A 23,734-nucleotide genomic window follows, 5' to 3' on the forward strand; every position below is an offset into this window, starting at 1 on the left:
TCCCTTCTTGGCTTTTTGATGGACTTTTTTGGTTGAGCCAGAAAGGAAGAAATAACTGTATAATCTTGATCTAAACTACCAAGCAGCAGATTCAAATCCGCAGATTCTGGGTGTTTATCAGTGTGAGAGTGGAGGAATTTGCCTCACTGGTAACCGTGCTCAAGGTAGCAGGGCTGGGTTGCTTTGGCAATGCATTCAGTGGAATGCCAGGCATTATCAGTTAATAAGGATCTTGCTACAAAGCCTGATCTCTGTATGCTGAAAAACTCAAGCATGTTCCTTAGTAGGAAGCTATGCACACTTTTTTTTTCAAAACCACTGTAAAAAGCATACAGAAACAAAATTATTTTATCTTAATTGTAGCATATCTTATTTTTCTTACATTCTTACTTTGTGGTGGGTTTGTACAAATAATGCTGTGCATGCTACAATATATGTTGGCAATATTATTGAAAAGCCAAGCTCAAAGGGAGAAAAAAGATAAACTTCATTTCATTATCTTTAGGATAAAATTGCAAATGGGTGTATTTTCATAAAGCTTCCCAGTTCTCACCATCTAGTTCTAATTAAAGTTTTGTGTAAATTCATACATCTTGTCATAAGCCCAGAGAAGGTATGGGGAAATTAAAAATTCAAGACATTCATACAGTCTTTTAATTTTGCATCTTTTACCATCTTTGCTTTAAACTTTTGCAGGGGAAGCTAATGCTGTCCTGTCAAGAGAGATCTTTTATATAGCAGCAATACCTGCGTGAGGAACACAAAATTCACACATGAAGCTGAGCTAATACACACAGAGACATCCACCCTCTTCCCAAGAACCTTGAAATGCAATTTAAAGGGAGTTGCAAGCAAAAGGAATTATCATTGGGAAGAATGTAGGGAGAGGACAGGATATCTCAGATAGCACCGAGACACAGAAGCCATTATAGATTTAGCTGTCATCCTTTTAATTTCCTGTGTATGTAGTGAGCTTTTGGCTGGGTGGGTATTTCTGGCTGCCTCTAAAATCAGAGAAAAGCCTGCTCTGCTGGGAGGTGAATAGACAGACTTGTTCAGTGTGACATTTCTCCCCTCTCAAGGCCATCAAATTTCCAGAGTGCCCCATAAAAGCTTGTCTTCCTGAGAGCCAGGTTGCCTCTCCAATTCAGGCAGTACCAGGGTGTTATTGTTGCCTCATTTTTTGAGGTCTCTCTCTCCTGTTGATCGGGGTTGCCCCTGGATCAGGGAGCTGATGCACTTTGCACGGCAAAACCTTGTGAGAGGCAAGGTGATGTTCTCATTAAAGAACATGGTGATGTTCTCATAGCTGTGAATCCCTCAGGAACATCCTGACTTTCAAGAAACTCTGTTGTTTGAGCTGTTTTCTTCAGAGAGGCTGCTGGAGAACGTGGAGGAAAGGTCTGATATACAGGCCACACACTGACATGTCAGGCAGAATCACGGGAATATGCCACTGATGAATCATTCTGTATTAGCTCACCTACAGCTCTACAGAGGGTACAGCTTGCAGAAAAATCATAAAATGTTACCTCAGGTACTGCATAGCAAATCAATTAATAATTAGTAATCCAGTAATAACAACTAATTTCTAAAGTTTAATAGAGTCTTATGATATAAAGTTGTTTCAGATGGTTGTGGGGACTACAGATTTTAGGGACTATATCCATATGTATGTGTTTGATTTCTTACTACCTTGGATTTTGTATAATCATATGCATATGGTAAAAATGCTGCAAAGCTCAATCAAGTCAGACAGATAGCAACATAGTTTGGACATTTGCAGATGACCAGATGGGTGGAGAATCACATCTTCTATAAAGCCAGGGGTGAATGACCAGGCACCAACGTCTAACTTGAACAGTGAGAGATAAGAATGTTTTTAGCAATTAATTAAGTAAAAGTGCATTTATCCTACATAGTACTTGTTATAGTGGCTTCTGAATATGTTGTTTTAGCAGCCTTAATAGCAAGTCTCAACAGATCATGCAAAAAAACTGAACTGTGTCTTGGCAGTCACAACATTAGTCTGCTACACATTTAAACAGACTGTGGAAATAGAATTTTTTAATAGCTGAAGTCCAGGCACCTGGCAAACAGAATGTTTTGCAAGGAGATTGGTTTATTTCCCTTGACAGTTTTATTAAACTTTAATCACCTTTTCAATGAGTGCGTTGTTTAGTACCCACTGTTCCTATGGTCTAAATCAGGGACTTTTAAAAAGATGAATACTTATTTTTCTGATTCTCAAGCACAGTGCAGTTCTGCTGTCTTTCATTATCAACTGTAAACCAGAGATAGAAATTGTGTAGATAAAAGAAGGCAATAAAACAAAATTAAAGTGCTGTCAACACTAGATTTGTCAGAAATTTAATGAGCTTTGCCATAATGGGTGCTGATTATAGGTAATATTTCCCAATGTCATTCATCACTCAACAAAATAATATACTTTTAGGAGACAGCTGTATCTATGTTCTGCAATGATGGAAGTACTTATAGATGAGATTGATGTGTGCTGTGAGCAGGTGCCATTGCCACCATGCTTCAATTAAAAGCTGTGTGGATTATATGATGTTGAAGTTGTCTCTTACCCAGTATTTGCTTCACAGAAAGCCTAAATAACAGTAATTGAACAGCCAGCTCAGCTGGAACTGTCTGCTGCTAGCCATTTCTAAGGTTTTATGCTGATCTGATGTTTGCCTCATTTCCCTCTGGTCTCTATGCTGCAGCAATGTCTGTGGCATGTGGAGGTCAAGCTTATTATGAGTCAGGAACCGAAGGTGTATGATAAGGCTGCTGCCCTGCCTGGAGACTGTGGATCCCCCAGCCCTATGAACAACCACCCATTAGCAGCTGGGCCTCATGGGGACAGCCTTTATGGCAAGCACTATACAGTGGTAAAAATTCTGCCACTTTAATTGCCCTACCATTGCTCCTGGCACCTAGGAACCTTGCTTCTAGTTATTTTCTAGGGAAGAGAAAAATCCAAAGAGTTTACTGATGGATTTACAGGCAGATTTTCCAGCTAGGTCAGATCTTTCATTTGCCTTCAATGATTTTTTTGTCACAACTATAAATCTAGCTGTTTCCACTGATTACATTCCACTTGTGTGGATGAGAAAATTAGGTCAGTCACATCTGCTGGGCGTCATCCTCTACTCATTTGCATTGGTGTAACCAGATAGTTGCTACACCTGTAAAAAACAAGAGAGGGACAAGTAGCTCTCAGCACAATGACTCACACCTGGTGGGTGTGCACACTAATCTCAGAAGTGTCTTTCATGGTGGGGAATCTGCTTGGAAACTGATTTTTTGTGTTCACAAAGAGACTTCAGCATGGACACAGATACTCAGACAACCAAAAGCAGGAAACCATTTCAATTCCAGATTAACCTTTATGTTATTTGCTACTTCAGCTGCCATCACACAAAAAGTATTGGCTGGATTTCTTGATAGCAGGGTTTGAGAAGACTACATCAAAGCTAATAAAAAAGGCATTTTTAGAGGATATGTCATTCCAAGTCCTTAAAATCCTTGTTGATCCTGGTAATCTTACTCACACAATTACCTCATTAGTAGAGCCCTCTTTATCTGAAGGAGTACCAAAGAATCCAAAATCTGGTCACATATTACCTGGAGCTGGCTCTAAGGTTCAACACAATAATATTTCTGAAGCTAAAAAAGAAATTGTTTAAAAGCACTAAGATTTTAATTGGTACCCCAACCAACAGTATTCCGAATTCTTCAAATATGTAACCACTGCTTTATTATAACTACCTTTTGTCACCGATCCATCTGATATCAAGACATCAAGAATGTAGGAATGAGCCTATGAGCCTATGTGAGGCTATGGCAGATGTTCTGGATAATCTAATATGGATTGGGAAGAAAAAAGCAAAGCCATATTTAGCTGACCCTTATCAATGTCTTTCACTGTACAGTGCACACAGGACGGGACTAAACATTGACATTGAGTTACTCAACACTGAGTGGCCCAGGGTAAGCCAGGAAAACTCTAAATCTGGGGCATTTTCTGGTATCCTCCTAAATATCAGCCAAGGCATAGACAGTAAAGTTTTGCCTTTTTGAGGCATGCCCAATCACTTTTGGATTGAGATTTGTGAAAGTGATTTTCTTTCCTTTTTTTGGACACTCTGAAAGATGTTGACAATGTTGTGAAAAAGGCTAGCTCTTTAATGAAGTCCTGACTCGATAAATAACTCAATAAGTCAATAATAAATAAATAAATAAATAAAATAAGCAACTGGGAAACCTCATTTTTTCTCCAGATACAGTTAGATGAAGACACAAATCACCTGAGATTTATTACAAAATCCAAAATGGTGCAGCCCAGTTCAACACCTGATAGCCCAAAAGTTGACTCGGATTTGGTTTTTACACCATAATTTCCCTTTGGATATTCATAGTGTGTAGACATGTTCAGTTTGGTGTTTCTCTTATTTCACAGGGATGAGATCCAAGCTCAGTGCCCAACACTGCCCATGCAATACAGCACACCCTCCTTCTGCAGTACGTGCTGCAGTACCCAAGCTCCTCGGGACTGAGAGAGAAGCACGTTCCTTGATGGCCTGTTCTCAGACCACAGTTGTTCAGGACACCATGTAGTTTGTTTCAGCCTGTTTTTATTGACTGGGTAAATAACTCCCTGGATTACAGCAGTTGCAGTTTTCCCTGGGGTTACATTTGGCAACAACCTGCTCACCCTTCTTTAACTGCACTGTTAATTAGGAGGCCTGTGTTTCCCTTCTTGTCAAAAGCAACTAAGCTCCTTGCCACTGGAATTCTTTTTTTTCCCTTCTCCTAGGGTGAGAGAACAGTGATTGTTTGTTTGGTTATGCTTCAAGCCTTTCGAATGCTTTTAATAAAATCTGTAATTAATACTTTGAAAGGGTGTTTTGTTCCTTCTGTCTGAGCACATCTTGAGCACAACTTTTCAATGGCAATAAACAAAAATAAAGAATAGTTAATTGCGCTCCCAGCATGACTCTAACATTACTTGGAGTTCTGCAATAGCCTTGGATGGCTACATATGAATGTCTAAAAGAAGTCAGTAGGATATTTGTAACAAGCAACACGACTCCATTAACATGTCAGAGGGAGAAGTTTGGCCAAATACTGTCAAATCTTTCACAGTGTAAAAATCCAGAGACACTGGACTTTCTGGGTACACAGGGCAAGCTATTAGTGCTCTTCCTATTTTACAAGAAAGCAGCAATTGTCTTTGACCTGTTGAAAAGTATAAAGAGCATGCAAAGCTTGCATGGACTGCAGCTGAAGTCAAAGACAAAACTAGATAAATCAACATAAGCAGAAATAGCATTCCCACATGGAAAAATATTAGCAGGATAATTTCTAAATACTGAATACATATTACTTACCATCAGATATCACAGTCTGAGAGTTTAGTTTTAGACTTTGAAAAATTTAGACATTCATATGCTTCCAGGTAGAAAATAACCACAAGAGATTGTATTCATCTCACATAACCTGTTGAGAGACTCTGTCTATTGCCAAAGGAGGGAGAAAGGCACCTCCTGGGGGTGACTCAGGTTTTCAGTCTTAAAGCTACAACTTTAAAATTAGATGTTCCCTTTACTTGTAAGAGAACATAAATTTCTCTCGTCATTAAGAGACGATAGTTTTTCAAGTAAGGCATACTATACTTTTCATATCTGGACTACATGAACATTTTCTCGGATTTATATGCCACTGATCACTATTATGACTAGAAATCCGAAATATAATGAGGATGCAGCAATTTCCGTAGCCACACAATGGGCACTTGAAAGAAACTTCGTATTTTTCTGAAGTGTTGGTCCTTGCCTGAGGTATGCTGTTCAACTAGATGAACCACTGATATGCTAGGAAGACTGTCTTGTGCTTATTAATATCTTCTTATTCTTACCTATTTTCTTATTCTCGTAAGAGCTTTATATTGCATTTTAAAACTTTGACCTGACTGTCTGAAGAAAAGTTGCATTTATGCAGACACCGAATGAAAAATATATTTATTGGCTCTCAAGAATCACACTATTCTCTACTATGAAGTACGCTGCTCAATGCTTACAAACCCTTTAGCACTTTGTACTGTAACATTTTTATATAGTTTGATTTGAAGGCATCCAGCTTGTTCTGAGAATCACTTTAGTACCCAAAAAACTAAATAGATAAGTTTGTTACAATGCCTTAGGACAGCAATCACAGGTGTATTTAAAAGTGTGAGTCTGGGAGAGGGTTGTTCTCATGTGCCATATCCATACAGCCTTCAGGATTGAGTGTAGAGATATAAGAAATGGCAGCTCTATCACATGCAAAGTGTGTGTTAGATAAAGTGAGATGGAGGTGGATTGAAAACTGGCTGGAATGGCAGGCTAAAAGGACTGTAGTCACTGTCACAAAGTCCAGATGGAGGCAAATCACTACCAGAGGTCAGTACTGAGGCCAACCCTGTTTTAACATCCTCATTAATAACCTGGATGATGGGAAGAGTGCACCCTTAGCGAGTTTGCAAAATCTAAAATAGGGAGGAGTGACTGATACAGAGAATTGGTGTGCTGCCCTTCAGAAGGACCTCAGCAGGATGAAGAAATGGGCTGACAAAAGCCTCATAAAGTTCAGTACAGGGAAATGCCAAATCCTGCATGTGGAGGGGAACAAGCATATGCTGAGATCTGACTAACTTGGAATTAGCTTGACAGGGAACAATCTTGGGGTCCTGATAGTCAGCAAGGTTACCCCATAGCAGCCATGTACTCTTGCTGCCAGGATGGCCAGTGGCTGCCTGGGCTGCCTCAGAGAGAACATTGCCGGCAGGTTGAGGAAGGTGATCTGTCCTCTTCACTCAGCATTGGTGATGCCACACTTGGACCAGTTCTGGGAGCCTCAGTACAAGGGACAAATTTCTGGAGTGAGTCCAACACAAATGATTAAGGGACTGGAACATCTGACAGATGAGAAAAGGCTGAGAGAGCTGTTACTGTTCAGCCTTGAGAAGAGAAACCTTGGGGGAATCTCACCTATGAGTATAAAAATATGATGGGAGAGAACAAAGAAGAGGGAGCCAGGCTCTTCTTCAGTAACAGGACAAGAGGCAGCAGGCATAAACTGAAACACAGGAAATTCCACCTGATCACAAGAAAGGTGGTTTTTTGGTTTTTGTGTTTGTTTTTTTGTTTTTTTTTTTTTTGGTTTTTGGTTGTTGGTTGTTTTTTTTTTTACTGTGAAAGTGATCAATCATTGCAACACATTGCTAAGACAAGATGTGGAATCTCCATCTGCAGAGATGATTCAAACCCAGCTGGGAAGAAGGCAGGCAACCTGCTGTAGCTGACCATGCTTGAGCAAGGGGGATGAACTAGACAAGCTCAAGAGCTCCCTCCCAACCTAAGTGATTTTGTGACTTTGTGATTGCTAATAGCTTATTGTAACCACGGTTCCCTGCAAATGCAAACTGAATGGCTGTTTGCTCTGTCTTTATAGAAAGCTTCCAGAAACTTAGGTAAAACTAGCCCAAGCACACTTGTTGGGTCTTTTTTCCCTCACAAAATCATACTATGAAAATTCATATACACAGTTGTCCATGTATTTAGTTTTGGAATATTTTCATTTCAGAAAACTTTGAAATTCCTTCCTATTTCACTTTATGCATTTTTATTTATTATTTTAAGTGTTTCATAACAGATAAGCAGTAGTAGTGCTGCAAGATGGATTGAACACCTAATTTTTAGAATCAGTACAGGAGTTAATACATTTTACTGATTGAAATAGCTTTTTAAATATTGTATCTCAGGTTGATTAAGTTCAGTGCACAGAGAATCTAGAAAAGGTATTCTATACAACCAGAAAGTAGTAACTCATCTTCATGATAAAAGGAGTACTGACATTAAATGAACAAGAAAGAGACACTACTTATAGGGAGAGAGGAAAACAGTGACATTTATGTCTTGTTTTGGGCTATCTAGCTCCAAAGGCTTCCTTATTCACCCTAAAACAGTGGGATTCCATGTCTCCTTCACCCTAATGCTGAAATCATTGCAAGAATCCGGTATAAAGCTCTCTGCAGTGCACCAAATACATGCTGGAAGAGGGCCACCATGCATTGTTGTCAGAAAATAAGATCTGAAACCCTGAAAAGTTTGTAAAAAAAATGAAAACTCTTTGCTCTCTTGGCACTAAGCACATATAAAAAATATTAAAAAGCAATCTGAATACTAGACACTAAAAGGGAACCTAAATTCAGGAAATGAAAGAAAGCTCTGTAAGTACTGTCTCTGATAGTATATTCTTTTTCAAGAAAGGCATTTATTTCTCACTGTCTTATCAGTACCCCAGTGGTAGTCTGTGAGCTAGAGATAAAACAATTTTTTTTTCTTTTTTTTCTGGCTAACAAATGAATTCTTACAGGATTCTAAAATGGCTACAGTTTGCTCACCTCTCAGATGTCTATCTCTTTTCAGGAGAGTATCAGAGGTAAAGTTTTCCCAGACTTTAGAGACAAGCAGTAGATACCTATTAACTACATGAGAAACAGAACATGGGTTGGCTTCTGGGGTAGAAAGTAGGGAAGGATGAAAAAAGGGAGAAGGCAGCAACTGGAGGACAGAACAGACACCAATCTCTTGACTGCCCAGAGTAAGAGGGGAGGAAAGAGTTTGTTACTATATTTTCTGAGGAAAGAGCTGCTTCTAGCATAACAAATTAGGTAAAGAAAAGCATGCAGGTGAAAGCTTATGGGGCCCTTCAGTCAGTGATGCTACAGCCCAAACACAGCTCTGCAGGAACTAACTTTCAGAGAAGACTTGTTTTCATCTTAAAGGCCAAAGGTCTGTTAGATCATCTCACTGAGCTTCCTATTAGCGTACCAAAATCTTTTTTCCCCAATTACTCCAGAATACAGTCCGGTAGCAGGAATGTTTTTCGATAATGTACATCTTAACTAAAGACATACTGAAAGCCTTGAAAGACTTCCTGCTTTCCCCTGGGGGCTTGCTGTGATGGGTCATGTTACAAACATTTGCTCTATGTCTAATTGAAATCTGACTGTTTTCAGGTACCTGTCACTGAATCTTATTATCTCAGTTTCTGCTAGAATAAATGGGCTTTGCAGGCTTGGTATCTTCTTCCCAGGGGAATCCTAATGCAATCCTGTCATCTTTCTGTCTTCTGCTTAGTAAGATGCTAAGATATTTAAATCTCTTCCTATAAGGCCCTTTTAAATTTTTTATACAAAAACCTCAACATTTTTTTCCTAGCATTTATCCTGTTCAGCATCCCTTGCTACATTTTTATCCCTTTTAATATCCAGCCACTGCATATTATATTTTCTCTATTTAAACCATTGTGTTTTCTACATTATGGAGTTATTCTCCACTGGATTGAATTTGGAAATTCCAACTCTGTAATCCCAGAGCTTCTCAATTTTCCAAGATGTAGCCAAGATTAATGTTGCCAAGTCAAAGAGCAAAGACTACCTGAATAGGCTTTTTAAATTTTAAACAATGTAAAATAGATGTGCTGAATTTTCCAGTCCTCTATTTTCCCCTACTAATTACCCATCTCCACTGTTTATATATAGATTTGTTCTATATGTAGATAATTGGATTATCCTATAGTTTGGATTTCTTAATTCGCGTTAGACTTTTAATATCTCTCTCTCCTACAAGGTCATTTTTTGCAGCTCTGCATTGCATTTTTGTGAGAGATATACACTTGCAATTACAGGAGTTCTACAAATCATCACTGTGAATCACAGACATAAATAAACAAGGCTGATGAAAGACCTCTTACTGCTATCAGGTATAACATGAAACAGGTTACACAGATGGGCTGTGACCTGTGAGATCAGATTGGTATCTAGAGTTTTAATCTCTGTTCTTGCTGTGCTAGAGAAAAATGGCTATCATTTATCACTAGCAAAGCATGCAGCAAGCAATAAGAACGTGGGAGCTCAGCTACTTTAATAGTAGCTGCTGCGTACGTACATAAGCAGTGCTGTGCCATACGTCTTCTACAAACAACACACTGTAATTATGAACACAGACACAGAGTAGGTGACTTGAAACAGCAGAGTTCAGATAACTGCAATGGCAAAGTGTAATTGCAGTGAGCAAGTGTCATTAACTAATCTACTTAGATAATCAAGAGCCAACTAAAATTTCTCCACTGCACTGTGGAGAAACCACAAGGTATTCCAATTAAACCAAAGAAAAAAGGCAGGGGAACTCATCAAGTAAAGGAAGAGTTTGGCTACTTCTGTTTCCTCTTTCAACACTAATATACAGGGCTAATAATCCTGGTATATAGTTTGTGACAAAGTGCACTGTTCTTTTTCTTTAGTTCGAAAACAGCAAGACTGCTGTGCTCCAGGTATGATCAGTACAGTACAGGCTATTTGCTTCACAGGTTATGGAATCCACATGGATGATCTGATGTCTCATCTTGGAGCTCATCCAACAGTTTTAATGAGTCTAATCACTGACTTCTAGGGACAGCAGGGGAAAGAGTGCCAGGGACATGAATCCACCTGGCAATGGCTCTGTTAAGCCATCCTCTGTTTAATCAATCCTTTCACCTGTGCATGGTGGCATGTAGTCATGCACTTAATATGTAAGGCATAGAGTTCAGAGGACAATCATTCTTCCAGTTTAATTAAAACACTGCCACATTCCAGCAATGCCAAATCTTGCATGCAAGGCAACAGTTACTAGTCATGATTAATTCTGATAAATAGTTGTAATTTTGATAATTTCCTCCAAAACCAAAAACATGCATTGTTTTTGTTCTGAGATTTTGTTGTGCTGAGCTGAAGCCTTTATGAATAGCCTTTGCCTTCACACTATAGATGTTGATTATTGCACCTATTTTTCCAAACAACAAATATAAAAACTATTTTCCAAGATTACTGTTGCTATTACTATAAATTTTGTTTTATTACTAAAAATTTTTGTTACACGTAGTTGATCTTCAACTACTCATGCACAACTCATATGCTTTATATATACACACCACTACGTTTGAATTACTAAAACAAACAAATAAAATAGAGAGCAACAAATTAATTGTTCTTTTAATCTTAGAGTGGTTTGTATTGGAAGGGGATCTTGAAGATCATCTAGTTCCAATCCCCCTGCCATAAGAAGGGACACCTTCCACCAGATCAGGCTGCCCAATCCAACCTGGCCTTGAACGCCTCCGGGGATGGGACATTCACAATTTCTTTGGGAAACTTGTGCCCATGTCGCACCACCCTCACAGTAAAGAATTTTTTGGTGATATCTAATCTAAACTTACTCTCTTTCAGTTTGAACCCATTCCCCTTTCTCCTGTCACTACATGCTCTCATAAATAATGTCTCCCCATCTTTCCTCTAAGTTCCCTTCAGGTACTGGAAGGTTGCAATTAGATCACACCTTCTCTTTTCCAGGCTGAACAATTCCAATTTTCTCAGCCTTTTTTCATAGGAGAGGTGTTTCATCCCTCTGATCAACTTGGTGGCCTCTTCTGACTTGCTCCAACAGATCCATGTCCTTCCTGTGCTGGGGACCCTGGAGCTGGGTGCAGCACTGCAGGTGGGGTCTCCCCAGAGCAGAGAAGAGGAGCAGAGTTCCTCCCTCACCCTAGAGGCCACCCTCATTTGGATGTAGCCCAGGATATGGTTGGCATTCTGTCCAGATGCTGCACTCTGAGAGCTTGTTTGTACTTTGTAACCTGAGAAACAGTCCCCAAGAGTCAGCTTCCACAGGATCACCAAGTCAGAACATGAGTTTCTTTTGAAACTTTTCAACTGTCAGCTTCTAAGTAGAAATAAGCAGTACCTGTCAATAACAGCTGAGTAACAGATGGCATAAGTATAGGGACCATAAATTAGGGCCTGACTGAGAAAAGACCCATTATACAGCAATGGCATTTCAGCATTCACTTCAGCAATACCTGGCAGAAGAACCTGGCAGTGGATCTAGATGGTTATTAAAGAGAGTGATTTGAAGAATTCAGAAATAGCTGTTTCTGAATTATGCAGTACAGTTTCAAGGTTCTGTCAAAGTTATGGGTGTTTTCCTGTGTAGCTCTGAAATGAAAAACAGGAGTTGAGATAATGTGTTCTGTGCAGCACATTAATTTAAAATATGTGCAGTGCTAAAGCTTGCTATCAGCTGTTTTATAATACAGAGAAGCTTGTAAGGGAATAAAATATGGTTAGCAGAAATGTTTCATTTTAAGTTTGATGTTTTCTCTTCACATGAAGCACAAAGAGATATAGTTTATGTTCTATTATTGTTTTGATACTGAAAAAGCTCATTTTCTTATACTTCTGGGTGAAATGGGAGTAACTGCAGTGGTACTGGGCATCCTACATAGTCACAAAGCTAGTGGGACCAGACTGCTGTGAAAAAGCACCCCCAAAGCTGGAACTCTTTGGAGCTTTATTTGTCGTCTTTTACACCACTTGATACAGAAACATCTTTGGGATCAACTTTAGGCTATTCTGCTGCTAACCTGTAGTACAAAGCACCAAGGCTACCTCAGTGTACCTTGTGATCCCGTAAGAAAGGCACTTGGACTTCATAAGCTACTGCTAAAAGCACCATTTTCTGGAGCTAACACAAGAAACAGAAAGAATATATGTCATTTTACATCCCTTCAGATGGTAGGAGCCCTGAGCCATGCAGCAGCTCACAGACCTCTACTCAGGGCATATGGCACAGATCCCAGCCTGTAGAAAATTTCCCTAACACTTTGGTTCTGAGACCTCTTATAGAATTTTCTGAGAAAAAATGATGCATTCATTATATCTGTTGTCAAACAACTGTATGTTCACATGAGAACTTGCTGCTCTTCTATAAGATAATGCCAAGGCCACACAGGTGGTGTAACTGGAAACACAGAGTGGGAGCTGCCTGTGGGCTCCTCTGTTACCATCACCCTGCTGAGTTTATCCTGAAGGACAAGCTGTACGTGCAGCACAGGGCAGCACAGCCTGCTTGAGCTGACATTCCTCATGGATTGCTAACTCTTTGATGCACAATAGTCTTCTGGTTAGGATTGCTACAATCCCAAAGGGGAAAATCTTGCAGCTGTTCAAGGCTTTAGGCCTTGCTTCCCTGCTGTGGGCATCAGCTGGTGCTCTGTGTCACACTGGTGGGTCCCACTGCTCCCTGAAGTGAGCTCTGCCTGTTATCACACATGAGACAGAGTGGCAAAGGCTTGTTTCTGGAGGGTCCCTGTATTATCTAGCATGAGGGCAATGGGATTTGCAGGCAGGCTGTGCTCCAAGCTTAGGAAACCTACTGGGATAATAAAGATGCAGAGTGCATCAGGCTTCTCATAGCATCGACCACACCATGTACAACACAGCTGCAAGCACAGAAGACAGAAAAAGATGTAGAGGGAACAAGATGCTTATGGCTCTGTCTGGGCCATAGTTCAAAAGCCCAGTACAGACAGTGCTAAGTGATCTATCACTATGTATGTGGAGAGTTGGTGGCTCAAGACTATGTCTTGGTCTTGTCTGTATCCCTTGGCCAGCAACTCCTGAGCCCTGCACCTATGTCTCACTTCTTGACCATTTTTCTGATTTTGGTGGTTCAGAAAAACACCAAAACTCAAGATACTATGTATTCGTAAGTAATGTGAAATTAATTTTTGGTAGGACGATTAGAACACACTGCAGCCAGGGGACTATTCACAACCCAAGGAATCATAGCCATGTGAAAGAAGTCACGTTCTTTACTTCTTTGGTACTTTAAGACCATACGACAAAGTCCTGATGGGACCTTGCAGGTCACTGCTCTTAATGACAAGGAGACTTCATAATTCTTTTCAGAAACTTTCTGACTCTAAGACTGCTCCCACACCACATTTCCTAGGGTTTTATGCAGCTGTGCATCAGATTTGCTGTTCATGGGGATTTCCACTGTTGCTCTGCCATAAAGCTGACCTCAGACAAGTCTGTGCCACCCATGGACCTGCTGTGTGGTTGCTCAATGCATTGGTCTGGAAAGACTTGCCAACTATTGAATGTGACCTGGCCAAAGTCATTGTAACTGTGTCCAACCTGTCTGAATGGGTTTTCCTGTGTAAATGCTATGTTGTAATTCAATGTGAGACTTAGAGGAGCAAGGCTGGGAAGTTGCAACAGTCTTCCATGAACTGCTTCTCATCTTATACCTGCACTTAATTGGAAGACTACCACTGTTTTATTGTCAGTGAAGATGCTATTCCCAGGCTGCAGGCCGAAAACTCTTTAGGCCAAGCTGAAAGCCCAGGGATTGAAGCACACTAGGGACCCAAAAATACTTCAAAGGGTGAAGAGAGAAGGGGACAGCTGACAGTGGTTTAATTTGTGGGCAGAGGGATCCATGCCCCAGATTGTGAACTGAAGCCTGTGCAGAGCTTGCTGTGTGAAAACTGGGAATTAACAGTGATTTTCAGAGAAAAAGCAGGAACCAATGCCTGTTCCCACAGCATGGAATAAGACCCTTTAGCTGAAAAAGGCACCAAAGCTGGACAACATTTGAAGCAAAGACTGCAAGAAGGAGAAAGATCTAAGGAACTAGGAAAGACAGACAAGACAAGAGACAAAGGGCTTTAACACTGTCTTTTCCTGAGGTACAGAGGAAGGAAGCATCCCCGTCAAGTCAGGAATTGCTCTGACTTCTCTGTCTTCCTAGAAATCATCAGTAAGTCAGTGATTATTGCAGTGATTACTGCAAGAAGCGCTAGGAGTCCACTCAGGAAGGCTTCAGCTTTCTCTCAAACACAAAGGGAAGCTCAGAAGCAAATGACTAATGGCCCAAAGCTTTATTTGATTTCCTGCTACAATTATGTAGTGGCTGGCAAAGCTCACTGACCTCCCTCAGGTACTAATTCATACTGGGCTATTTCAAAGAGTTCCTGAGAAACTGAAGCTTAGATAACCTCATTAAAAGCATTTGAGAGGTGTTTCAGCTACATTAATGCACGATATGACTAGTGAGGATAGCCATATGCTGCTTATATATAAAAATATTAATAAGTCATCTCTTGGCTAGCTGAGATTCCTAAGTTATGTTTAAATGGAATAAAGATATGATGGGCACTTGGATATATAGAATGCTTAGAGACTGAAGATGAATTTGGTCATCCCATCAAAACATAAGAGTAAGGGGTGTTTAAAGTTCAACTTAGGCTAATATTTGATTTCAAAGGCTGGCAACTAGACTAATTTCTTTTCAGAAATTAAAACTTGGTATGAAAAAGTTTAAATAACTGCCCCCAAGTGAAGTGTTCCTTGTGCAAACCTGGGGGTTCAAAATTAAAGAAAGAGAAGAACATGGATATACAACATAACCTTCTGTTCCCCTGACTTGTCTTTGCCCATCCCTGTAGCTGTGACAGACCCACTACAGTAACTACCTGCTTACAACCCTGTTTCTGCAAGGACAAGGAGCCCCTCCCATCCAAAAGGAAAAATAGTGTGTCATGAACAATGGATCAGGTAACATTTTTCACCTTCAGATATACCACTTGCTCCTATGATAAAATCCTTTTTGGTGGTTCAGAGCGAGTTGGTTAAAAAATAAATGTAAGAGTGTGGAGAAAAACTACAACCCTTTAATGCAGATTGGATCACAAGAACTGCAAAAACCAATTCTGGCATAAGTCCCTGCTTGATATGTCTGAATTTTGGATCAGAGCGTCTACATTTCAATCCCTGGAGAGCATCTCAAGTATCATCACTGCCAACGCACAGACAGTTTTAACAAAATTCTCTTTAATTTGGTCTTACAAATCTGCAACAAGGGAAATTCTGAAATTTCCCATGCTGTCTTTTCTGGGGCACCACAATTCTGGCATCTAACCATCATGCTGAGGTTTCAGCTGCTGTAGTTCTCATTCCTTTGTCTTCACTATGAACTTTCAGAGGGCTCAAGCAGGCTATACTCCTGTTTGTTCCTGCTCAGCTATGATCCTGGTGAATCATGCTGAGGCTGAGGTTCACTGTAACCTCCTGATTCTTCTTCATGGAGCTGCTCCCTACCTGGCTGTTCCCCACCCTGCATTTCTGCATCCACTGGCTCTGACCCTGCACTTGTGCTTCAGGAGCATCCTGATTTTCCTGAACATTTATCCAGTTTGCCAAGATCATTTCAAAAATCTAATTGTGTTCCCCAGCACAGCCACAGCCTTCCCACACATGCTCAATTTGCACGTATCACTATCCACATCACTGGTGACAAACTTTGCTGGTTTGACTGAACAAACTGCTGTGTTTCCCATGCTGGCAGCTGAGCGCTGCTTAGCTGTGCAACAGCACAGCCAGGTCAGCACCTATCTGTCCCTCAGCTTGGACTTATCACGGGAGTCAAACCCACCCTCACATGAAGTAAGAGCTCCTTTTTCTCGCGCATCCTTTACAAAGAGAGACCAGACTTTGATTATCGAAGTCCAAGCCCGGCTGTTCGCACAGAGCCGCTCCTGTCGCTTGCACATCTGTGAAAAACACCAATCACTTGTTTTTTAAATTTTAAAAGTTTAATAGTAGTAAAATGGTTCTAAAAATGGTAATACAATTAGAGTAATAATGATTTGGACTATTTGAATTAGGACAATATGAGGCAATAGAGACAAAGAGTTACGGATGTCCGGGTGCCTTTTTCTGGGCAGCATGACCCCGAAAAAGGACACCTGTTAACAAAGGATTCACCCTTAAAAGCAATAGCCTGTTGTGTATTCATACACTTCATACATGATGCATAAAATCCATTCAAATGCAGAATTCTGTCTAGTCATTGTCAATTTCTTCCGCTGAGTCCTAACAGTGCCTTCGAGGTGGGAAGAAGTTTGTTTCTTGTGATAAGAGGGCAATAAATTCTTTTTCAGAGGAAAGATTTAGGTGTCCTGTGGCTGCTATCTCGCTGCGAGTCCTTTCTTTAAAAAAAGTATCCTACATAGCATAGTTTCTATTTTAACATTTTTTATAACCTAAAACTATATTTAACACACTACTTAAGAGAATCAATACAGCATTACTTTCTAACAAAACACATATAATATTCATGTCAATATTTGCGAAAAGCTAATCATAAAATACATGCCTTTTTCCCAACATCCCATCCCTGCGCTGCGCGCGTTCGGAGCGCAGCCGGTGCGCGGCCGCGGCGGCTCCGGGCCCGGGCGCTGCGCGGGGCCCGCGCGGGGCCGGGCGGCGCGGCCGGGCCCTGCCGGGGTCACCATGGCGACCCGCGGCCGGCGGGGCTGGCGGGGCGGCGCGCCGGGGGTTGAGCCGCCGGGCTCCCAACCGGCCGCGGCCAACAGCCGCCGCCTCCAGCGGCCGCGCCTACGCAAGGCCGGCGGGCGGCTTGGGCGGCGCAGGGCGGCCGGAGCCTCCCGTGGGCTGGTGGCGAGCGGAGCCGGGCAGCGCGGTGGGGCACCCGTCACCCTGCGGGGCGGGCGGGAGGAAGGGGTTGCCAGGGGCGCATTTGTGGTCGTTCGGAGGATTTTTATTTTTTTTTTTATTATTATCCCCCCCCCCCCCCCCCCCCCCCCGCGACTTCGTTTTATTTCTGTGGGTTTTTTCGCTCCTCCGAAAGGTACCGACGTCGGGGCGATGCATCGCATCGGAGAGAAGAGCCGTGCGGGGCGGCGGGAGTCCTGCCCCGCCGTCCTCCGCAGCAGCAGCGGCCGGGCCGTGCTGGGGGTGCTGACGGAGAACGGGCAGCTGCAGCAGCGGCCCGGCGGCCAGGTGAGCCCCGCTGCCCGCAGCCCTGCCGCCCCCCTGCCCGCAGAGCCCGGCTGAGCTCCGCGGCCCGGGGCTGGCAGCCGCCGGCATGAGCGGTGCACGCACCTGCCTCGAGGCTGCCGGCAAAGACCTGGCGTGGCGGGGTGAGAAGGTGACTCGGGCTCCAGTTCTCAAGCGTGAGTTTCCCGAGAAACCCTGCTGGTAACCGCACAGTCCCACCCTGCGGGTGTTTCCCCGTGGAAGTAGTCTGCGTAAATAATTCATCCTGGAAGGAAGGGATACTACTCGGCCGCTTACCCTCCACAGTGTCGGGGGTGGTTTAAGGAAGGGCCGTCCACTGACCCGAAGCTCTCATTGGTGTGTGGCTAGCCGTGCTCACTCCAGGGTGCCAGTGCTTTCAAGACGTTCCAGTTAATAACGTGTGGTTGTTCTGCCTTTCTGTCCCTTGAGCCCTCCTGGAGTCTGCTGGTGGGGCAGGGATAATGTTACTGTTCTGACCTAAAATAGCAGCTGGTATGGGTACACAAAACTCTTCTTGATTTTGGCTGTATAAAGCCCCTAACTCACCTGGTGGCTTACTGGTAGATGGTGTGAAACATTGTAGCCTGGTCACGCGTAGTCCTAGGGGTTGCGATGCTTAATCTCAAAAATTCAAACTTCAGTTTTTAACTCTGCTTGAAGTGCCTTCTTGCAGATGCAGTCCTTCCTAAGTCTGTGACAGTGTTTGAGCACTTTTGTTAACTTGCTGCACTTGCAACTGCTCCTTGCCAGAACTGAATGTGTAGCAGACTGCACTTCCCAGCCCCATTAGAACTGAGCAGCACCCACGTTCTCCTTGGTGGGAGGCACCGAGTATGATGCTGCTCCCCTGGTTTCCTGACTTTTACTACTCTTAATTCTTTGCGTGAGGAGTCTGTCACAGCAAGACAGATACAAGTGGCACCAACTTCATAGGCATCAAATGTAGCTAGTTGGTGGGTTTTGCATGAACTTCTGTTATTGGTGTCTGTTACACAAGGAAAGTGATTTTCTTTTTGAAAACTAGTGACACACTGTTTTCCTCCTGAGCTGCCCTCCCACAGCGTTACTGTGTTCTCTGCTTCAGGGTGCTGCTAACAAGCGCTTCTCTGACTTTGAAAACACCATCACTTCATCTAGAAAAGATGAAGTGCCCAACTGCATCATCAGTGCTGCACCAAAGCAAGGTTTTGCTATCTACATAGATGACTCGGAAGATAAAGAAAACTACAGCTGCCAAGTGTCTGAAGAGCTGGAGTTAAGCCACTGTGAGCTGGATACCAGTGCAATGACATCCACTATTCACCGGCTGTTGGATCTGAGTTCAGGTAACTCCTGTTACTGCTCAGATGGTGTCCATAGCACAGCCACATGTAGGGTGGTTATGAGTTGTGAATTATAAGCTAGTAAGTAGCTTATGTGCAAGCTAACTTGGATTGTGTCTACAAGAGAGGCAATACTTCTGAGCTAAAATTAGCAAGAGAAAGTCAAGAGATTAATGATACAAATGTCTTGCTGCTTCCAACCTGTTAGGCTCTCCTATGGTAGTGGACACATCCTTCCAATCCCAGCCAGAGGATCACATGGAAGATGTTGTAACTCTGGCTGTGGGAGAGTATGCAGAAGACATTCATCAGTACCTCCGAGAGGCAGAAGTAAGTTGCTGTGAGAAGTTTATAGGTATCTGTGGTAGGCTGCAATATTGCAAAGATCCAGGGCTGCCACTGAACTTCAAAGAAGAGAAAGTAAATAGTAAAAGTAATTTCTAAAGGCAACATATAGTCGGTGATAAGTTCTTTCTGGATTAATGCATCCCTGTTAATTCCTATGATGGGAGCATCTCTTGACTTGTTTGGTATGAAGAATTCTTGCAGATGGGCATAGAATGCTGAAATAATGCTAAAGCTGTCAGTTTGATGTGATCTCACTGACAGCTCTCTGGCTATAGCAGTAGGTTTTCCTACCTTGTTGTGTCAGAGCAGTGAAGTGCAGTCTCCTGATGGGAAGAAGAGGGAAAATCTGCTTCATTTTCAGGTCCTTCTGAATGGCTCAATTGATGGCAAAGGCTGTCCATAGTCCAGGAAGTGTTTTACTATTCTCCTGCTAACACCAAAGCTTCAATCTATCTCTTCAGTGTAGAAATACTAGAGATGTAGAAATTTTAGAGATGCCGCTAGCTGGGAATAATTACCACTAGCACAATAATTGTACTTAGTACTTCCAGTTATTGAGTGGGACAACCCCTGCTCTTTTAGTGTAAGTATAAAGAATATTCATGAGTTCAGCCATCCATGGTTCTCTTCAGAGTGATCATCCTGATTCTTCAACTCTTACCAAACAGGTGAGATTTAGGCCCAAGCCCTACTACATGAAGAAGCAGCCAGATATCACAACAGGAATGCGTGCTATCCTGGTAGACTGGCTGGTGGAAGTAGGGGAAGAGTATAAACTTCGGACAGAGACTTTGTACTTGGCAGTCAACTTCCTGGACAGATTTCTTTCCTGCATGTCTGTTCTCAGAGGGAAGTTGCAGCTTGTAGGAACAGCAGCAATTCTTCTGGCTGCGTAAGTGTTCCATCTTCCTAAATCTTGGTGATCCAAAGCCTATTTTTGGGCGTACTCTAGTAATGTAATTTGAAGGAAGGAAGGTTGCATTAGTAGATAGCTTTTCATGATGTCTCAAGATTAGCAACATGGGCTCCTTTGGTACTATTAAAATGAAATATTTAATGTTGAATGTGAAAAGCTGTAGTGGGGAAAGCTTGTAATCATAAACACAGTAGCAGAAGCAGTACAGTGTGAAGCTGCTAGCCTGTAAGGTTGTAATGGACTCAGTTGCAATCTTCAGTTGCCCTTTAACTGCTCTAACTAGACAGAGTTAGCAACATAGCTTAGGGGTGCATGGGTGTTTGTCTGGAGTGTGCTTTGTTTCTGAGAGTTGCCCACTGAAAGCTTGCTGTTAAGAGCTAACAACGTGAGTGTATGTCTATCTAGACTGATGACTTGGAGTTCCTCTAGATATATTTGCCCAAGTTTGAAACTAAATTGTTAACTAGCCTGGAGGAACAAGTAAAATTAGAGCTTTCCACAAGTTTTAGTAATGTCATGTTCTCATATAAATTCAAACCTGAAAAATGTGGCTTCTATATCCCTTTTTCAGGAAGTATGAAGAGATCTACCCACCAGATGTGGATGAATTTGTCTATATAACAGATGATACCTACACAAAGAAGCAGCTGCTAAGAATGGAACACTTGCTTCTCAAAGTGCTGGGTTTTAACCTAACAGCCCCAACCATCAACCAGTTCCTCCTTCAGTATATTCAGAGGCGTGGAATCTGTATGAGGACAGAGAACTTTGCAAGGGTATGGACTATCTGCCTTCTGGGACTGAGGAGGAAGAAAGTGATCCTTAAAGGAGAACTACTTGCATTTCATGAAGCTGTCTTGGCAACAGGCCTAAAACTGCATGTTTCATAGCAGTGGCTTGCGTGCTGAGACTTTTGGATAGATGCCTCATGGAAATCCCAGGTTTGGTCTGTCTTGTCTGGTCAGGGGATAATTCACTGACCGGGCAATTAGATGGTAAAAATCTGGTGGTTTTTTTCAAACAGTGCCTGTGTAGCAGGCTTGTCCTGGATTTGGTGCAACTGTGTATTGCTCCACAATGACACAGAATATACCTGCATAGCTGCATAGGAGTTGCCTGGAGTAGGCAACCATGCTTAGAAACAACAAAATTACAGTAAAACATCTGACCAGCTGCTTCTCTGCAAAGGGTATAGGATTGTACAATAACCCCACTCCAACAGAACCTATATTGTGCTTCTTAGATCTGTCAATTTATCCCTGATGTCCAGGTGTTTATCTATATAAACATGAACCTTAGCAGATAAGAAGAGTGTGTCTGTCAGTTTTATGAAACTTGACTTTTCTGAGTCTTTACCTGTAAAATCAAGTCAGATCTGATGATGGAACCAGAACTTCAGATTAGATTAGATTAGATTAGATGGGTTAGTCTTTGGCAAAATATGGTCTTTCTGTCCCCCCTGAAACATGATAAAGGATCTTCTGTAAGATCAACAGGACTGGAATGCTAATTCTTCTCACTAAATACATAGTTTTTGCTTTTATGCATCATACTGAGACCATTGACAAACTTTAATACTTGCAGTATTGCACTGATTGTACCAATTAGGTTGATTCTTTTTGAAAAACTTGGATTTTCTTGTTCAGTATCTTGCAGAGCTGAGTCTCCTTCAAGTTGATCCTCTTCTGAAGTACCTTCCTTCACAAATTGCTGCAGCAGCCTACTGTTTAGCAAACTATACAGTGAACAGATCTTTCTGGGTAAGAACAACTGTGCGTTAATAATTAGCTCAAGTATTTTGTTATTGTTAGAACTGAGCTGAGAAGGAGGAGGAGTAGCTACAAAGTATATTGTTCTGAAGGCTGAAATCCTAGGATGAGTAGCTGTTCTTGAGTTAATGAGACTACCTGATAAAAATGACAGTTAAGTAAACCTGAAATATCATGCCTCTTCTCTGAAACAGAGGAGATTTTACTGTCTTACTTACTTACATCAAGGCTGTACCAAAGGCCCCACAAATGTCCTAAACTACACCCACAGATACAATTCAGGGTCTTTCTGGGAGAAAGGGGAGAATTTTGGTTTCTGGCTGGCTTAGTGGCTATACTGCTGTGTAATTGTGGTTGCTTTACCACAAGCCTTGGTAGACCTTCCAGCTCTATGTTGGAGAAATAGCTTTAGTGCAGAGTAAGATCCAGAAGAGATGTAATGGATGCACATGCTTAGAGCAGAAGGAGCTTGTCAGACTTCATGGCACCAACGAAGACCTAGAGTGAAACTGATGGCACAATACAATTGAATCTTTTTCATGCTTAAAGAGTCTAGAGTGAGCTCTGATGTAGTGAAAAGAGTTTCTGCTTCCGTGGAAACCCATCTTCTGGATGGCTGCTGGTTACAATAGAGTAACACTGTTTTTTCTCATCTGACCAGCCAGAAACACTTGCTGCATTTACTGGATATTCCTTAAGTGAGATGGCGCCTTGCCTGACTGACCTGCACAAGGCATGCCTTGATGCATCCCATTGCCAGCTGCAAGCCATTAAGCAGAAGTACAAGCACCCAAAGTAAGTAACCAGCATGCCAGTGTCTTGGATAGCTGTAAGCACAGGATGACTCTGGTTTTCCAGCTTGGGCTGTGGCTGTTGTAGCTCTCTCACAGTTGTCAGCTTCTAGTTCTGAAACAGAAGCCTCCATCAGCCCCTTGAGGAGAAAACTTTTCTGACCAGAAAAGTGATTAATCCATAAGTATGCAGATGCATTGGATAACAACTTTGTCTGCAATGTTGCAAGATGATGCTTCTCTTCTCCAATGTATTGCACAATCTGGTGATAGTTTAGTTGAAAAATCTGAAGCCAACATCTGTAGTCACTTCATTTCTATTCCAGGTACCTGCAGGTGTCTCTTCTGGAGCTCCCAGCAGTTCTTCCTCTACGCTAGACACTGTGGATCCTGGACTTGAAGATTACTGTGTCCCAATCAACAAAGCTGGTCTAACATTTCATAGAGCACTGCGGGTCATGTGTCTGTAACCACAGTGATCAGAATGTTTTTAAGCTAATATTTTTTAATGAGATGCCTTTTTAAAAATAGGTATTAGACTATAGCTCTTAACATAACTGAAAGCACTTTTAATAAATGTCTTATTACACTTTACTTCTGTGAATCTTCTGACTTCAGTTAATACCTGCAGTAACAGCAAGTGGAATGAATTTTTGAATTTTTATTTTGTTTTGGTTTTTTTTTGTTGTTTTGGGTTTTTTTCAGGGGGTGGGATTTGTTTTTTACTGAATAGCTGTAAGCACTCATAAGCTGGATGGAGTGGATAAAGCAGAGCTTGAACCACCACAACCTGACATCCCTGGAGGTAATTGGCTGTAGTCCTGTTTGTT

The 23,734-nt window shown here is 41.9% G+C and overlaps 1 protein-coding gene across 2 annotated transcripts; it reads left to right on the forward strand.

Annotated features, from left to right (window-relative positions):
• The first annotated feature begins 17,125 nt into the window (after nucleotides 1-17,125).
• On the forward strand, nucleotides 17,126-23,498 carry CCNA1 (cyclin A1). Of its 2 annotated transcripts, none has more exons than XM_054271740.1 (9): nucleotides 17,126-17,143; nucleotides 17,589-17,740; nucleotides 18,843-19,083; nucleotides 19,289-19,410; nucleotides 20,097-20,320; nucleotides 20,916-21,120; nucleotides 21,991-22,104; nucleotides 22,775-22,908; nucleotides 23,231-23,498. In XM_054271740.1, exons 2-9 carry the CDS (start codon nucleotides 17,606-17,608, stop codon nucleotides 23,280-23,282), a joined length of 1,227 nt encoding a protein of 408 aa, XP_054127715.1. In that variant the 5' UTR covers nucleotides 17,126-17,143; nucleotides 17,589-17,605; the 3' UTR covers nucleotides 23,283-23,498. The 2 variants fall into 2 exon arrangements, with proteins under 2 accessions (XP_054127715.1, XP_054127714.1); XM_054271739.1 differs by lacking the exon at nucleotides 17,126-17,143 and adding an exon at nucleotides 17,339-17,420.
• Nucleotides 23,499-23,734: the final 236 nt, after the last annotated feature.

The sequence above is a fragment of the Melozone crissalis genome, unplaced genomic scaffold (assembly GCF_028551555.1).
Source record: "Melozone crissalis strain CALT ecotype California unplaced genomic scaffold, PUWL_Pcris_2 ptg000013l_1, whole genome shotgun sequence".
Lineage (NCBI taxonomy): Eukaryota > Metazoa > Chordata > Aves > Passeriformes > Passerellidae > Melozone > Melozone crissalis.

What these genes read in the sequence shown, in the direction of transcription:
- CCNA1 (XM_054271740.1), top strand. Translation starts at nt 17,606, where the DNA reads ATGCATCGCATCGGAGAGAAGAGCCGTGCGGGGCGGCGGGAGTCCTGC. An exon ending in AGTACCTCCGAGAGGCAGAA is followed by an intron (nt 19,411 to 20,096) that starts GTAAGTTGCTGT and finishes CTTACCAAACAG; the next exon opens with GTGAGATTTAGGCCCAAGCC. An exon ending in CAGAAGTACAAGCACCCAAA is followed by an intron (nt 22,909 to 23,230) that starts GTAAGTAACCAG and finishes TTTCTATTCCAG; the next exon opens with GTACCTGCAGGTGTCTCTTC.